Source organism: Pinus tabuliformis, chromosome X (genome assembly GCF_031772625.1).
Source record: "Pinus tabuliformis cultivar Carrire ecotype Pingquan chromosome X, CPIR1, whole genome shotgun sequence".
In the NCBI taxonomy this organism is placed as follows: Eukaryota; Viridiplantae; Streptophyta; class Pinopsida; order Pinales; family Pinaceae; genus Pinus; species Pinus tabuliformis.
The window spans coordinates 1124625151-1124644258 of NC_142308.1; the positions used below are offsets into that span (position 1 = coordinate 1124625151).

The 19108-nt window shown below is 34.5% G+C and overlaps 1 protein-coding gene across 3 annotated transcripts in view; it reads right to left on the reverse strand.

Annotated features, from left to right (window-relative positions):
• Positions 1-691: 691 nt before the first annotated feature.
• The window catches only part of LOC149143788 (uncharacterized), a 29916-nt gene continuing 11499 nt past the window's right edge, over positions 692-19108 (reverse strand). Inside the window, exons 4-9 of one of the 3 annotated variants that reach the window (XM_089449397.1) lie at positions 10586-10716; positions 8527-8704; positions 7585-8086; positions 7336-7451; positions 1072-1321; positions 692-962 (exon numbers count right to left, since the gene is read on the reverse strand). In XM_089449397.1, the coding sequence (XP_089305523.1) occupies positions 756-962; positions 1072-1321; positions 7336-7451; positions 7585-8086; positions 8527-8704; positions 10586-10716 (1384 nt within the window). In that variant the 3' untranslated portion in view covers positions 692-755. Of the gene's footprint in view, positions 963-1071; positions 1322-7335; positions 7452-7527; positions 8087-8526; positions 8705-10585; positions 10717-19108 lie in introns of all 3 variants that reach the window. The other 2 variants (XM_089449398.1, XM_089449396.1) reach the window with 2 other exon arrangements.

Here is a 19108-nt window from a genome sequence, read left to right on the forward strand (position 1 = left end):
TAAGTTTACCATGTGGAGGTTGCAATTTATATTTTTTTGGATGTGCAATTTTAATTGATTAAATTATATACCAAAGTTTTCTAATCCTTTCCCAATCCTTTTCTAAGTTTCCCATGTGGAGGTTGCAATTTATATTTTTTTGGATGTGCAATTTTAATTGATTAAATTATATACCAAAGCTAGAATGGATCAAGATCTTAAACATAAAGGTCCAAGGATTAGCCCAATCCACTGAACCTTAGCAAAAGACTGGTGTTCACAGGAAGGCCATAGGTCACATGGTCAAATCCAGTCTACTTCCTTAAGTTACTAATAAAGATTATTAATAAATAAATTCTTTAAAATACCTTAATCCAGTCTACTTCCTTAAGTTACTAATAAGGATTATTAATAAAGAATTTCGTTAAAATACTTTAATTAATTAAATTCTGAAAGAAAATATTTATACATTTTTTAAGGATTATTAATAAAGAAATTCTTTAAAATACCTTAATCCAGTCTACTTCCTTAAGTTACTAATAAGGATTATTAATAAAGAAATTCTTTAAAATACTTTAATTAATTAAATTCTGAAAGCAAATATTTATACATTTTTGTCATTTGATTAGACTTTGAACGTTAAAACATATCACATGAAACTCAATGCATTCACATCAATCTACTGAAAATACTAAATATATATGTAGGCGAAGTAGATATCCATATAAAATATAATATAAAAAATAGGCTACAAGATTTCAACATATACATCTTTTTCATTCCACCAAGCGAACTGGAATGGCTGGAACACTTTCCCACCATTCCTTCAACCTCCTTGAGCTCCGTTCTGATGAGCTTGACTGTCTAGGTGGCAAATTCTTTGTAAATATATGCACAATAATGCCCATAATTATCACTTTGAACGGCACAATTAGCAATGTTATAGCCACGCATATCAATCCCAAAATTACCTGATTCGTGTGCTGCACAACTCAACAAAAAAAATGAAAATATCTCAAACCTTTTTTCAAAATATAGATCGACATGTATGTGTATGTGCAGGAGGAATACTTGCATGCACAGTTTATTTACCTTCATGGGCTTTGACAAGGCAATTGACAAGAGCTTTAACAATGTAATATTGGTTGTTTGCAATGCTGAATGAAGTTGGATGATAGCTTGCTGAGCAGACACTATACTCTCCATGGTTGTCTGATCAGAACTAGACTTTGAAACCACAATCTCTTCATACTTATCTCGTATGGCTGGCTGCCTTCCTATCCAAATAAGAAATCCAGTAGCCATGAAAAACATGACAGATACAGTGTATCGAACCCACTCCCTAATGTATACAACAACCATATCATCATCATTATTCTGAAAACTTAATCAATCTTGTCTAGTATGCATCATGCATTTCTTTCATGCAAATATGGAATTAGAAACATTATATATATACAAAAAAAACATATAAACCATTTTTTTAATAATAAAAGGACATACTATGTAATATAAAGCAACAGTTTTCAGGTTGGCTTAGGTAGCTATAGGTTGCCTTGCCTCAATGCAAACAACACAGTTGGTATAGAGCCTTGTATGCGTGCGAGGAAGGTATTTGACCTCGTGGTTTTCTCCCTCATCAAAGAGCTCAAGGGCCTTAAAACATGTTTAAGAAAGTCCTTTCTAGTATGCATCATGCATTTCTTTCATGCAAATATGGAATTAGAAACATTATATATATACCAAAAAAACATATAAACCAATTATTTAGTAGTAAAAGGACACACTATATAATATAAAGCAACAATTTTCAGGTTGCCTTGCCTCAATGCAAACAACACAGTTGGTGTAGAGCCTTGTATGCGTGCGAGGAAGGTATTTGACCTCGTGGTTTTCTCCCTCGTCAAAGAGCTGAAGGGGCCTTAAAACATGTTTAAGCAAGTCCTTTCACATTAATATTGATAAGCTCACAATATTAAGCTCACTTGTGGATACACACCTGCAAAAGACATAATGGAAGCTCCCTCCATTCAATTAAGATATCCAGGGACTTAGAGCCTCCATCCAACTAAGATATCCAAGGACTCAACAATTAAGATCTGGGGAGTCCACATAACTGATATAATATCTAAATCTCAACACTAACAATGTATGCAACTATGGTGACATACAACTAGATGAACATTGGCTGGATCTAATTAAGATACCTAAGGACTCAACATCACTGATCTAGTACCGAAAATTAGTCGTGAAGCCAATCTAGGACATAGTTGCTTGTCATACTAATTTAGTGCATGACCCCTTTGAAACTTGTACCAGTTTGTCTGCTTTAGTAATATGTTCACTGCAACTCTGTTATATCTTACTTGTCGAGAAAAGAGGAATCAAGACTACACAGTATCCAAGGGCTTCTTCATGATTTACCATGACGGATCCCTTAGACCCAAGGCTCGCATCTTACAGGATTTGAAGGTTTACTCCACATAGAACTAACCAGAGAGTAATTTCAACAAGACTTCAGAGGTTGTCCGAGTGATGTAACAGTTATGCTGTCTCAAAGGTGCTGCTAGGGCTGCTGCTACAGTAGAGGGACTGTACCTCTATGGCTTCTTTCAAGTGTTATTGATTCTTACTATTCATTTTATTGGGATGTCAACCATGTTTGGGACTTGAGTGTATTTTCCAAAATATTTAGGTAAAAAAAATCCTTATTTCCATTCAAATGTGTTATATGGGTCGTCATAGGGCTTATTAATGGGAAATTGTGAACAATCCTGTTCCTTATTGTTCCTGGAGAAATAAACTTTTGACACACCTACAGCATGATCACTGCACAACCTTTACTGCTGAAAACATCCATAAAAAGTAATCCACAAATTGCAATGCATCTTTATTTTGGGAAATGTTTCACTTCAGCTTGTCAACCATAATGGGTTAGAACGTGAGATCCTACTTGGAGAGTTTGCTCCAATGAACCATGGGTTAGAACGTGAGATCCTACTTGGAGAGTTTGCTCCAGTGAATCATCCAAGATCAATACTTTGTTCCCGTAGTTGCACAGTGTACCTAGCCCTTTCAACTTCTCTTTGCCCTTTATAATATAATTCTCCATCTTTTTATAATATAATTCTCAATCTTTCCTTTTTCCCTTGTTCCTTTTAATGTCATGCCACCCCTTTGAAGGAGTGGTGGTAGATAATTGGGAGTCAGAATTCTCCATCTTTTTATAATATAATTCTCCATCTTTCCCTTTTTCCCTTGTTCCTTTTAAAGTCATGCCACCCTTGTTCCTTTTAATGTCATGCCACCCCTTTGAAGGAGTGGTGGTAGATAATTGGGAGTCAGAAGGCTAGAGATTAGAATTCTCAAAAGAAACTAGTTCCTTATCTGAAATATATTGATTTCAGGGTATTTATGTTTCACCTAGAGGACTGTCAGCTATCACAATTCCCATGACGAGGAAAGCTCTATATTCATTATTATACTTTATCCCTGGCGAAAGGACTGGATTTCCCAATCAGAATTTGTGGGTCATGTTTTACCTCATTCTAATCAAGGGCTATCAGAATTTAATTCTTTTGGAAAATTCATCTCTTTGGGTTTTATTTGGTTATTTTTTCCTACGAGGATGAGCTGAAGGATAGGAACAAGTAACAAGTATCTTATAAATGTCCTAGAAGATGACATATTGGTTGTATCTTATAAATGTCCTAGAAGATGACATATTGGTTTTTATTTGGTTCATTTTTTCCTCGTGAGCTCAAACATAGAAGCAAGTATCTTATAAATGTCCTGAAAGATGGCACATATCATATCTTGCAACTGAATGTTATAAATGTCCTAGAAACTGAATGTTGTCTTCTCGAAGAAGTATTTTATAAATGTCCTAGAAACTGAATGTTGTCTTCTCATACTCCATAGTAAGAAGTATCTTATAAATGTTGTCTTCTCGAAGAAGTATTTTATAAATGTCCTAGAAACTGAATGTTGTCTTCTCATACTCCATAGGAAGAAGTATCTTATAAATGTTCTAAATGTTCTAAAAGATTGCATAGAAGATGACATATCTTGTAACTGAATGTTGTCTTCTCATACTCCATAGGAAGAAGTATCTTATAAATGTTCTAAAAGATTGCATAGAAGATGACATATCTAAAAGGTTGCATAGAAGATGACATATCTTGTAACTGAATGTTGTGTTCTCATACTCCATAGGAACAATTATATCTCAGACTCCATATCTTACAAATGTTCTAAAAGATTGCATAGAAGATGACATATCTTGTAACTGAAGGTTGTGTTCTCATACTCCATAGGAACAATTATATCTCAGACTCCATAGAAACAAGTATTTTATAAATGTCCTAAAATATGACATATCTTGCAACTGAATGTTGTGTTCTCATACTCCGTAGTAACAATTATATCTCATACTCCATAGGAACAAGTATTTTATAAATGTCCTAAAAAATGACATATCTACGTTGTGTTCTCATACTCCATAAGAAACAATTATATCTCATACTCCATAGGAACAAGTTTCATACTCGATAGGAACAAGTATCTTATAAAAGTCCTAAAAGATGACATCTTGCAACTGAATGTTGTGTTCTCATACTCCATAGAACAAGTATCTTATAAATGTCATACTCCATAGGAACAAGTATCTTATAAATGTCATACTCCATGACATATTGGTTTTTATTTGGTTCATTTTTTCCTACGAGGATGAGCTCAAGCATAGGAACTATCTTACATATCATATCTTGTAGCTGAATGTTGTGTTCTCATACTCCATAGGAACAAGTATCTTATAAATGTCATACTCCATAGGAACAAGTATCTTATAAATGTCATACTCCATGACATATTGGTTTTTATTTGGTTCATTTTTTCCTACAAGGATGAGCTCAAGCATAGGAACTATCTTACATATCATATCTTGCAACTGAATGTTGTGTTATCATATTCCATAGGAACAAGTATCTTATAAATGTCCTAGAAGATGACAAAAGATGGTATATCATATCTTGCAACTAAATGTTGTGTTCTCATACTCCATAGGAACAAGTATCTTATAAATGTCCTAGAAGATGACATATCTTGCAACTGAATGTTGTGTTCTCAAACTCCATAAGAACAAGTATCTTATAAATGTCCTAGAAGATGACATATCTTGCAACTAAACGTTGTGTTCTCATACTCCATAGGAACAAGTATCTTATAAATGTCCTAGAAGATGACATATCTTGCAACTGAACGTTGTGTTCTCATACTCCATAGGAACAAGTATCTTATAAATGTCCTAGAAGGTGACATATCTTGCAACTGAACGTTGTGTTCTCATACTCCATAGGAACAAGTATCTTATAAATTTCCTGGAAGATGAAATATCTTGCAACTGAATGTTGTGTTCTCATACTCCATAGGAACAAGTATCTTATAAATGTCCTAGAAGATGACATATCTTGAAATGTTGTGTTCTCATACTCGATAGGAACAAGTATCTTATAAATTTCCTAGAAGATGACATATCTTGCAACTGAATGTTGAGAACGACATATCTTGCAACTGAATGTTGTGTTCTCATACTCCATAAGAACAAGTATCTTATAAATGTCCTAGAAGATGACACAAACATTGTGTTCTTATACTCCAAGATGAGATATCTTGGAACTGAATGTTGTGTTCTCATACTAAAAAAGAACAAGTATCTTATAAATGTCCTAAAAGATGACATGAATGTTGTGTTCTCATACTCCAAGATGAGATATCTTGCAACTAAATGTTGCGTTCTCATACTCCATAAAAACAAGTATCTTATAAATGTCCTAGAAGATGACACAAATGTTGTGTTCTCATACTCCATAGGAACAAGTATCTTATAAATGTCCTAGAAGATGACATAGAAGATATGTCAAGATGACATATCTTGACACTGAATGTTCTGTTCTCATACTCCATAGGAACAAGTATCTTATAACTTGTCCGAGAAGATGACATAGAAGATGACATATCTTGCTAAATGTTGTGTTCTAATATTTAGTAGGAACAAGTATCTTATAGATGACATAGAAGATGACATATCTTGCAACTGAATGTTGTGTTCTAATATTTAGTAGGAACAAGTATCTTATAGATGACATAGAAGATGACATATCTTGCAACTGAATGTTGTGTCCATGTTGTGTCCATACTCCATAGGAACAAGTATCTTATAAATGTCCTAGAAGATGACATATCTTGCAACTGAATGTTGTGTTCTCATACTCCATACTCCATATAGCTTATAAATGTCCTAGAAGATGACAGATCTTGCAACTGAATGTTGTGTTCTCATACTCCATAGGAACAAGTATCCTATAAATGTCCTAGAAGATGACATATCTTGCAACTGAATGTTGTGTTCTCATACTCCATAGGAACAAGTATCTTATAAATGTCCTAGAAGATGACATATCTTGCAACTGAATGTTGTGTTCTCATACTCCAAAACCTCCTATGTTGTGTTCTCATACTCCAAAACCTCCTTATGTGTATTTAAGATTCTTCCACGTGACTCTTCCACGTGAGAATCACATTCTTCTACGTGAGAATCACATTCTTCCACGTGACCCTTACTAAGGTTGTGACTCTTCCACGTGAGAATCACATTTTCCAAAAGACCCTTACTAAGGTTTATCTTAGCAAAGAGAGACCCTTACTAAGGTTTATTTTAGCAAAGAGTTGTGCACGTTAAGGTTTATCTTAATGTAGAGTTGTGCACATAAACTAGTTACAGATCTCTCAAAATATGATTTTAATATATAAGTGCCCAAAGCAAATCCCAATATCATAATATCATAAAAAAATGGTAGATACCAAAAATGTAATGGCAAATTAGGAAGATAAATCCAAACTGAGATTCTAGTAACTGGGGCAGTGCTAGGATCAAATTCACAGAACAGAGCATTAACAAAGCATTTATACAGTGTGTAATATCATATAAGAGTAAGATAACAACCACAAGCCAAAGATAACCCATAAAGCATTGCACCAGAATGACCGCTAAAAAAGTACGCTAATCTATCATATGATAAGTCTGATCTTACTGTCTTTATTCTAAAAAAGTCTTTATTCTAAAAAATGGTTCTTGCATACAACGTTTAATTTAGTGTGCTCAACCCTTCAATAACAAACAAATTTCTATTGAGACATGTATTTACGTGAGGGAAAAAGGAACGACACTTAACAAAAAAAACAAAAAAAAAAAACCTACTTAATCCCTTAATGATTTGTTAAAGATCATACTTCAGAAATTACAAAACATATTTATAAACTTAAAAAATGCCAGAGGGTGAAAGAGATACAACTTACATGTAAGTCACGAGGAGGCTGATAATGAACACTGTGGTGGTTGTAAACGGCTTTTGCCATGCTAGTAGCTCTTGAAACCAGGGTACAATATTCATGATAAGTGGACTAACAATTTCCTGCACATAACAAGATATTAACAGTTGCCAGTGACAAGGAAAGAAAGAGACACATGCATTTGAAATGGGGCATTACCTTTAGAATTTTAGCATTCTCAGTAATGCCTTCTGCTCTGAAACCTTCAACACTTACCCTTGCAATATCTGTTTTCTTTGCTTCCTGTGTTGATTGCTGGACTGTCGTTTCAAGAGGTGTCAACTCCCCAGCCAGAGATTTTCCTACACAGATGGCCTCCTTTTTATCGACTCTAAATTCTTGGCAGTCCATAACACCCAAAAATTGCAACAAGAGAGCTGATGAACACAAGTGGGCATCCTTGTGATTTCTTCCTGTGCGAATACTGTTGGCCATTTCTTCAAGTACATAGTCACCTCCTGGCAGTACCTCCTCCGACAGGGTAAAAGTTAGAAGGGTTTGAGGGCATGGTGGGAATATCTGAAATGATTCCCTTGTTGCATGAAGCCGAACTACTCCAACGACTGATCTAGCTATTGCCTCCTTTTCTTCTTTGCCTTTGAGGCCAAACCTGCCAATAAATTTATGCACAGTTACCACCTCCTTGATCAATGCTAGCCAGTAATCACGACGGTCTGAGGAAGTCAATTCAGGGAACTCCAGTATTAGAGGTTCTTCCCTGCAAATGCATGACCAATTCCCAACTCCATTAGGTCTCTATAAGAAGCATTTAATTTTTTATAATCAAGAAACAGAACTTTATATTATAATAGATAAATTATAGTAGATCTCTTAAACCAGGGTTTGTCAAGGGAAAAAAAGTTTAGTAAAAACTAAAATCCAAATTTCTATATGCCTACAAGATTTAGGATTTACATGGTTCTAAGAATGAGAAAAATTAATTCTACAATTTAATATAGATGAAATGTATAAGAAAAATATATTTTAGTTCTAATTAAAATAAAAAATAAAAGAATAAAAAAACAAATAAAACATTACAAATATAATGAATTCATATTAAACTGAACAGTGCATCTAATTTTTTTTTAAAGAAATTAGAGGTCATGTTTAAGCTTTTCAGAATAAATTCTGCTATCACTAGGAGGGCTCATAACTTACATGTCACTAGATTCATAAATGACGGCCTTGTCAAAAAGAAGGGCGCCCCATGGACCTGTTGAACCGGCTTTCACTTGTTGCTGTGAATCCGCTGAAAGATCAAACTTTATGGGCTCGTCATATGTAATGGCTCCAGAGGTTTCGAAATACAGTGCATAGTTAGTCAGTGTCAACCGCCCTGATCATTCACCGATGAAAGCAAACAATTCTTCAGGTCTATATACTCTATATTCTTTATTTGACTAATCTCACTGGACTACCAAAAAATAGACATGTATATACCTAAGAGGACAGTTACTGTTTAAAAGAAATATCTGTTTGAGGGATGAGAATAAATATTTAAGGGTAGCACCTGTAAGCATTATTTCTAGTATGTCGACATGGTCCAATCTCCTCGATTGAGATGGCCATTAAATAGCCTATCAATAGTGTTATTTTCCACGATCCTGTAAATTTTTAGAATTAAATTAACTGGGTAGTATCTTTTTAGAATTATTTTTTTATTATTAAATTAACTGGGTAGTATATATGATGTATATTTAAATATGAGGAATGTGTATATATGAAAAGTATATATAATGTGTATTTGAATGAAGAATGTATATATATGAAAAGGGTAGTATATATAATGTGTATTTAAATATGAGGAATGTATATATATGAAAAGTATATATAACGTGTATTTAAATGAGGAATATATATATATATATATATATATATATATATGTGAAAAGGGTAGTATATATAATGTGTATTTAAATATAAAGAAGGTATATATATGAAAAGTATATAATGTGTATTTAAATGAGGAATATATATATATATGAAAAGTGGAAAATTCTGTAAAAATCAGAAATCACATCTTAAGAGTTTTGTCGGTAAAAATTACAAACCACATTAGAGTTTTGTTGAGTTTTGTTGGTAAAAAATGCAAATCACAAATTACAAGTCACATCATCAGAGTTTTCTCTTAGAGTTTTGTTTTGTGGGTAAAAATTACAAATCACATCATCAAAACTTACAAATCACATCATCAGAGTTTTGTTGGTAAAAAATGCAAATCACAAATTACAAGTCACATCATCAGAGTTTTCTCTGAGAGTTTAATTACAAGTCACATCATCAGAGTTTTCTCTTAGAGTTTTGTTTTGTGGGTAAAAATTACAAATCACATCATCATAGTTTTGTTTTGTCGAAGAATTTCGAACCATCCAGTTTTTATTTTGGGTGGGTCAGTTTTGTTTTGTCGAAGCGTTTCGAACCATCCAATTTTTATTTTGGGTGGGAGGGAGAAATTATTGTTATTCTTTCTACTTAGGTTTCAGTTTTATTTTGGGTTTTTGGATGGGTTAGAGAAATGATTGTTATACTTGGGTTTAATTTTTAAGGTGGGTGGGAGAAATTATTGTTATTCTTTCTACTTAGGTTTCAGTTTTATTTTGGGTTTTTGGGTGGGTTAGAGAAATGTAGGTTATACTTGGGTTTAATTTTTAAGGTGGGTGGGAGAAATTATGGTTATTCTTTCTACTTAGGTTTCAGTTTTATTTTGGGTTTTTGGGTGGGTTAGAGAAATGTAGGTTTCAGTTTTATGTTGGGTTTTTGGGTGGGTTAGAGAAATGATTGTTATACTTCGGTTTAATTTTTTATTTTGGGTTTTATTTTGGGTTTTTGGGTGGGTTAGAGAAATGATTGTTATACTTGGATTTAATTTTTAAGGTGGGTGAGAAAAATGATTGTTATCCTTTCTACTTAGGTTTCAGTTTTACTTAGGTTTCAGTTTTATTTTGGGTGGGTGGAAGAAATGGTAGCAAATGATACAATGAGCTTTATTATAATGATTTGGAGCTTTATTGTTGAGTCTGAATAATCGTTCTGTTGAAGCACGTATATTTCTCACATAGAATATAAATATATCTCTCATTAAAAAATTGGAGCATAGGAGTGCATATATATAGGGTTTTTAACAAGCTTCACAAACTAGTATATTGAAACAATATGCTAAACGTGTGAATGTAAGATCTTGCTGCTTTAAATTAGTTAGACATATATAAATACATACCTGGCCAGCTTGTACCACCAATGTGACGCACTACTCTCTGTCTCGCTCCACTGCCATCAACGTGCAATATTATCTCTCCCTTTGCAAGGTTTAAGGTGGGCATCGTCTGTTTCTTCAAATCGTTTACAGATCTGGCCGATACACATAATACCATGCTAAAGCACCAAATTTTACATTGAAGGTTCCTCTAGAATGTCTCAGTCATAACCAGTGTTCTAACAACCTCAACTTAGTATAGTGGAGGTTTTCACAGCTCGGCATGTTGTCATAGCATTTTGGTTTAAACTGCGTAGAATATTTTAGTCCGACAGCATTTGGATTGAACAAGGGAGTTTTCCTATTGAAAAAGCAAATTAACATAGTGAAAAGTTGAAGAAAAAAGGATCCATGTCAAAGCCAAGCCCAATTAGATGAGAACTTTGCAAAAATATTTTAGTATTATAACTTTTCAATGACTTAATACGTCCAATTGGTATAAACTTTATCTTCTAATTTTATTAGATATTTTTCTTTCAGTAAATTTATTTGCCACACTTTTATTGAAAAAGGGTTCAATACACAGGTCTGACAAGTCCAAATTTTGGTACGAAGTGTTTCAATTGAAAAAGAGCTCAAAACACTGCAAGGGTAGATTTTTTGGAAGTTTCATTTTAAGTTCATTCTTCTTAAAATTTCATGACCTTTCCCAGTATTACAACTTTTCACTGACTTAACGAGTCCAATTGGTATAAACTTCATCTTCTAATTTTATTAGATATTTTTCTTTCAGCAAATTTATTTGCCACTCTTTTTCAATAAAAAGGGTTCAATACACAGGTCTGACAAGTCCAAATTTTGGTACGAAGTGTTTCAATTGAAAAAGAGCTCAAAACACTGTAAGGGTAGATTTTTTGGAAGTTTCATTTTAAGTTCATTCTTCTTAAAATTTCATGACTTTTCCCAGTATTAAAACTTTTCAATGACTTAACAAGTCCCATTGGTATAAACTTCATCTTCTAATTTAATTACATATTTTTCTTTCAGCAAGTTTATTTGCCACTCTTTTATTGAAAAAGGGTTCAATACACAACTTTTCAATGGCTTAACAAGTCCAATTGGTATAAACTTCATCTTCTAATTTTATTAGATATTTTTCTTTCAGAAATTTATTTGCCACACTTTTATTGAAAAAGGGTTCAATACACAGGTCTGACAAGTCCAAATTTTGGTACGAAGTGTTTCAATTGAAAAAGAGAAGAGCTCAAAACACTGTAAGGGTTTTTTTTGGAAGTTTCGTTTTTAAGTTCATTCTTCTTAAAATTTCAGGTAGTTTTTTTGAAAGTTTCATTTTAAGTTCATTCTTCTTAAAATTTCATGATCTTTCCCAGATCTACTATTAGAAACCTAACATTGTTAATTGGAGTTAGAGATTGAAGGGTTCACCTAAATTTACAAGTGCACTGAATTTGGACCCACAAGTGAAGCTAAGGTGCAATTTACTTTTTTCTTAATTTTGACTTAGGAAATTCTAATTCTCCTATAGTAAAAAAAAAATTCGATTTCAGCCATACATTGAGTTCTAATCTCAGCCGTTCATGGAGGATGGAAGGCCAAGTCGAATTTACAAAGAGAGAAAGGGCATAGACTTAGTTAATGATTATGCACTAGAGACTTGTGTGTTCAAAAGAAGGGTTTCTAGATCAGTGCCCAGGGCCGTGTTAGCCTTGTGCAGGAGGGCTGAGTTAGCTTGTAATAGTTGTGTAACAGCTACACATACTGTTAAACACACACACACATGGAATGGACCAGAGTTAAGATAGAACCTGAGATGCTTTTACTATTTAAATGATACACATTTATAATACATTCATATGACCCTTGGTTTCGTATTCCAAGGTATCTTGGACTCCCTTGGACTATTCACATTCCACACCCAAAAAGATAGAACATGAGATGCTTTTACTATTCAAATGATATACATATAAAATATATTCATATTACCCTTGGTTTCATATTCCAAGATCTCTTGGAATCCCTTTAGACTATTCACATTCCACACCCAAAAACCTTGGAGGATTAAGTGTCCAACATTCCCCCCTTAATCCAAAGGGTTATATACGAGTCTTAACCGGTGATGGTTTAAGGATGACCACCAACACTAGAACACTTAGTGCAATTCTTGGAACTCTTCCAAATTTGGAAAAAAGTTGAAGTCTTCTGCTAGAGGAAGTGCTCCTTAATGCTTTGAAGACGGAGACCATCAACCTAGAGAAGAGAGGTCTTCAACCTATGGAAAAAATAGAGAACCTCGACCTAAAAAAGAAAGTCTCAACTTGTGGTGGTTTAAGGAAAGCCACCAACCATAGTCATATGATGAAGGGCTTCTGTGTCTTTGGCTACAACTCTAAATATGGGTATATCTATCTCTAGCTACAACTCTGAATTTGGGTAAAGTTGTCTCTAGTTGTAGGCTTAGGCAACAAGTTCAGGTTGTGGCTCAGGCTCACTTGATGTGGCTTTGAAGCTTGTATATGACCATCAATTACCCTTTGTCAGATGCAAGGTGAGAAAATAAAGAAAACTCAATTGCACGACTTTTTAACACTCTAGAAGAAATTCTGACTTACGACTTAAATACCTTCTTGGTTGTTGAAGCCCTTTGCCAATAAACGACCCATCCAAGGTGAATCTTTCTTGTTACAAGATGTTTGTTTTTTAAGCATCTATTTGAGTGATAAGTACGTTGACCACAATTCTCACACGGATGAAGAAACAATGATCTTTCACATGGCCAACTCTGTCACAATGTTGAAATTTAACAATCTGTGGTTGCAAATGAGGAGCAGGAACAGGTGATGATGAGTTGTTTTGAAAAAATCCAACACTATGAAACTAAATAGCCTTATGAGTAGTCAAGAATATGAAAGGACACCTCCTTGTCATATCCAAGACCTATTCTATGCTTATTGTTGCCATGCACTTTTGCAATATTTGTATTTTGTCTCTCTTCTTGGACTCTTATATACCCCTTTAGATTAAGGGGGGGAATGTTGGACACCTAATACGCCAAAGGTTTTGGGTGTGGAATGTGAATAGTGAAGGGAGTCCAAGAGACATTGGAAGATTAATCCAACGGTCACATATTATATTTATATGTAATATCTTTTTGAGTAATAGGGAAATTCACGCTTATTTTTCATCTCTGGTTGCACACTCCAACAATGGTATTAGAGCACTATGAAATCCAACACTATGAAACTGAATTGGCTTAGAGTAGTCTTGAGTATGAAATGACACCTCCTTGTCATATCCAAGACCTGTTTTATGCTTGTTGCTGACAAGCTCTTCCCAAGGTTGATGATGATCTTGGGAAGTGTAGACTGAGTTTCTACTTCTGCATGCAAATCAGTGCTTAACCTTAACCTTGTTGATCTTATTAGTTTTTGGCAATTGATCAGAGTTTGTCTCAAACTCAAAGAAATGATCGTTCTGAACAATAACAAGTTCGTAATGATGACAATGTTGTTGTAGCTGAGATTTAAGCTGCAAAAATTCATTTTTTTCTTGTGCATTTTGTAGACATGTTTGAATGTCAACACAAGTGATTTCATTGATTGTTCAGAATAATGACTATGTTGTTGTAGCTCCTCTTGCCGTAGCTAAGTTTCAAGCAACAAAAAATCAATTTTTCCTTGTCAATTTTGACAGACATGTTTGAATGTCAACCAGAGTGGTTTTGTTGATTTTAAATCTACTTTCAACAGAAGATGAGATTAGAGTGCTTAATAACTCTAATAATCCATGAATTTTCACCATTATTCAAACAACCCAATTCAACAAATGACCAAAAATGTACTTGTAAACGCAGATAGCTAACAACAATGTTATATTATTGAGGTTGAATATAAAGATTGGAAACCTTCTCACTTTACTTTAGCTCTAACACACTTTGTTAAAGAACTTTTTTGGATTCAGAAAAGATATAGGAAGGTTTAATTTCAGACTGCCATGCAACTAATACCAACAACATAAAGTCCACTCTCAAGTTGGACCATAAAACGATAAAAAACAGAATTTGTATCCTATCCTTCAAGATCACAACAAAATATTAAAGGTTATGCAACTTTTGTAGTCACTGGATGAAGAAGAAGTTGACTTCAAACCAAGGTCTTGAAATATTCATAAATCTTCAATGCAAGGAAGTCTTTGGCAACAACTTTATTTTGCAAGATGACAATTTTTTCTCAAAAAATTGGAAAGAACCAGAATCATATATTAAAGTCGGCAATCATCATCTTCACAAATTCCAAGATCTCCTTGTTGTTGGTCTTTTTGTTGATTATACTATAGTGGAAATCAACTATGCATCTCCCTTCTATAGTTGCTATCAAATAACTTGTAAAATTTCGATAGAAAAAACCTCAATACCTCAATTCAGTTGTGAAAACAAAACAAGGTTGCAAAAGTGATGGCTCTCCAGGTTGAACTCGAATTTATTGCTTACAAACTATTTTTGTTGCCAATATTCCTTTACACACTAATAGAACACCATTTTTCTCTCAATGTCATTTTTTTTTTCTCTTGCGACAACTTCAATAATCAAAAGGTCAGTCGATCCGATGATTCAAAAACTAAGCTAGCTATAAAACACTTATTCCATTCATCTAATAGGATTTTGAAATAAGGCCTTGAAAGGCCCACTTTGAGGTTGAGGCGGACCTATAGAAAACCCTCACATCAAGAGGGAGTTAGCGAGGTGTTAAGACAACTCCTCCTATTCCACTTAGCCAACAGATCAAGTCAAAGTCGTTAGGATAATATGTAAGAACCAAAACTGGGGGTGCAACTACAAAGCTTAACCGGGGGTACCGTACAGATTTAGTGGCTCATGAGCTATTGTCTTTCCAACATATTTGGATTGTTCCTAAAATCGACAACTACATTCTCACAATATATAGTGGTTGAATTCGCTAAGAGCTCGAACCAACACACATATGAATTGAACACCCCTTCAAATTTAATGAAATTTTTGAGATTGCCAGATTTGGAATTATGGATGATTACGTGTCCACATACCACGAATTTAGGGTTCAACTATACATTATTATAATGAATGAGGAGCTAGCTGGCATTCAGGCAAAGGACAAGGTTGCAAGATCATCGTGGTTTACTACAAATCTTACAATGGGACCGGATGAGACACTACCAATTTACATTGGTATAAACTGCGTGAGAAGCAATGCAAGGACATGAGAACGGGTTCAAATGTCTCCCTTTTTAGAGAAAGTCGTTGGTGCCATGAAAAAACCTCCACAACAAACATTTTTGAGCAAAGCATGAATGCTCTAAACCTTTACAACACCATCCACAATTACCAGGTCAACACTTTCTTCTTGAAATGTCAGTAGTAGTGTAGACATTTGTAAGAGACCCCACTATCAAAAATAGCTTAGTGGCAAAAAAAAGGGAGTGTTGCACTTCTGAAAGGGTAGAGAGTGTTTCTTTCACCCCACAAAATAAGGAAACGAGAATACACACTGCGAAGGTCTCTATCAAAAATAGCTTAGTGGCAACAAAAAGGGAGTGTTGCACTTCTGAAAGGGTAGAGAGTGTTTCTTTCACCCTGCAAAATAAGGAAACGAGAATACACACTACAAGTAGAGCTCACGACAGAAAATAATTGCTGAGAGAATAACTCTACTCATGAGAAATTCTCTTACCACCAATAAGGAATAACTATACTCCATGGTTTTACTGATATCTTAATTAGGCAACCAATCCTTTTTGAGAGGGAATTTTGAAACCTTGTTGAGTGTGGAAGATTTGTTTCTACTTAACATAGTTGGTGCAGAGGAACATTGTGTCAAGGCATAATTATTTGTGCGAGAGGTTACACAGTTCTAATATCTCAAAGATAATCGCTATAGATAGGGTTGAGGAATGACGAACATGAGGGCACAAAGGTTTGACAACATAATAGATATAAAGGCCATAAAAACAAGTGGCTTGTTCACATAGCAGGGTAGTAGATCGAGTACTTTGATACCATGTTAAACACATACATGGAATGGAAAATAGAGAAGATAGAACGCAAGATGCTTTTACTATTCAAATCAAATACATTTATAATACATTCAGACCCTTGGTTTTGTATTCCAAGGTCTCTTGGACTCCCTTAGACTGTTCAAATTCCACACCCGAAACCCTTAGAGGATTAGGTGTCCAACACATACCAGAGTGTCGAGTTAGCTTGTAACAGTTGCACAGACCAAGAGGGCTAAGTGTGTCTGTAACAACTAAGTAACAATTGCACAAACAAGGAGGCCAAGTTGGATACGACTATGCAAATTAGTGTGCCGAGGGACAATGAATTGATTTTTTTTTTCCTCTCATTTATTATAATTGTTTGAGATCTTTGATGAGTGGAATAATAAAACATACAAGTTGGTAGGTTTTCCCTAGTTGGGGTTTCCTGGGTAATTTCTAGTGTATTTTTTATTGTGTGCTTGTGTCTTCATGAATTTATTTTCCGCTGCTATTATTTGCTAGAATACTCAACATATTTAGTAAAAGTGTTTGGAGTTCAGTTTTTAGTTTCTTCATTGCAGAATTTTTATTAAATTAAAAGTTGGGTATTAAAAAGCTAACATGGTATTAGAGAAACTCTCTAATTGAAGACTAGAAAGTGTGTTATTTTCCTCAGAAGCAGGAGAAAGACGTAAGAAAGGGGACACAATTCACTTCAAGGTTGCGCAAAGGTTTCTGGCTACATGACCAAGGGATAATTTACACTAAGGTTTTCTCCTAGCATGCTCTAGGCAAGGATTTCTAAGTAGTTAAAACAAGCAAGATGACGTATTTGGGGCTTGAGATTTGAGGATCGCTTTGATGGGGCCTCCAATTTCTATTCTTGGAAGAAGAGGATCAATGTAGTTTTGGAGGAGCAAGGAGTTTGGGAATTTGTGGAGAGTCCACTGGTTGCACCAACAAATCCTCAACAATTGGCCCAACATAAGAAGACGCTAGAAGAGTAATCCTTGAAGGAGTCAAGGATCACATTGTACATCACATTTTTGGGAAGATAGCTCAAGCTATGTGGGAAAGTATCTGAGGGTTGTACCAAGGTATGAGTGAGGCTAGGAAGTTGGCACTCAGAGATAAAATTAGAAATATGAATATGAATAAGTCTGAGTCCATGATTTCTTACCTAACCAAACTCACCCAAGTGAAGGATGAGTTAGCCGGGGTTGGGGAGATGGTCTCGAATAGAGACCTTGTCAGTTTTGCACTATTGGGCTTTCTCGAGTCATGGGAAAACTTCACTAATGCAATGCTTCCATATGGGGAGTGGCTATGGAGTGATTGCATGCAAGAGGAGATTCAAAAGCAAGATAAATTTGGGTCTCATCCGAAGGTTGAAGAAGAGGAAAATGTTTCCCTAGCTAGTAAAGGGGGAAGCCAAGGGCAAGAAAAATCTAGGAGGGGTCGAGTCTAGTTCATGAGGCAAGAAGGAGAAGGATCTCAACAAAGTAAAATGCTTCTCTTCTCATCAGTTTGGACACTACTATGCTAAGTGTCCAAATAGGAAGAAGGGGCCAAGAAGGATCACGTGGAAACATCGACAAAGGTGGAGTTCACTTCTCAGTTTGAGGAGTTTTCCCTCATAGCTTGCATGACAAGCTCAATGGCCAATAATGTATGGTATATTGGCAGTGGAGCATCTTGTCATATCACTGGGAATAAGGGTTATTTCAACTAGTTGAAAAAGAAAGATATGTAGTTTCATATAGAGATTGAAGATGATGGAAAATGCCCTACGTTGCTTGATACAGGGTAACAATTATGAGCACAAAACGTGACCCCCCAAATTTTGGAAATGGGAAACACACACACACACACACAATATATATCTATCTATCTATATATATATATATATATATATTTATGATTGCACATAACATTTCTTAAATGTCCATATATATATATATATATATATATATATATATATATATATATATATATATATATATATATATATATATATATATATATATATAATTACATTAATGATTAAATTGTCCAATGCCAATGCATATACTACAAGTCTCTAAATTTACATCACATTTACTCATGAATGATCACATAATGAAAATAGCAATATCCAAAATCAGCCTTTATTATATATCCAAATTTCAAAATCAACCTTAATTATATATATGAGAGTGCAACTATAATAAAGACTATGAGGCTGCAAGTACTATAAAGACTAAAGACTAGTCCTCATCATCATAATCCTTGTTAAAAATAGAAGCAGAAGCATGCTCAATAGTGGATGGTGGAGATGAATAAGATTGGCCAATTCCACTTCTAGGCTCCTAGTCCTCAATATTCAAGGCAACAAGAGAGAGCTCGAAATCAAGACTTTATGGATCCACATCCCATTCTTTAGGACCACTGCTATATTTTGGACCCCTACAAGATGCAAGGCGAAGGTTGGAGTGCACATAAACAAGATCCTTTGCCTTATGTGAGCCCAACTGGTCG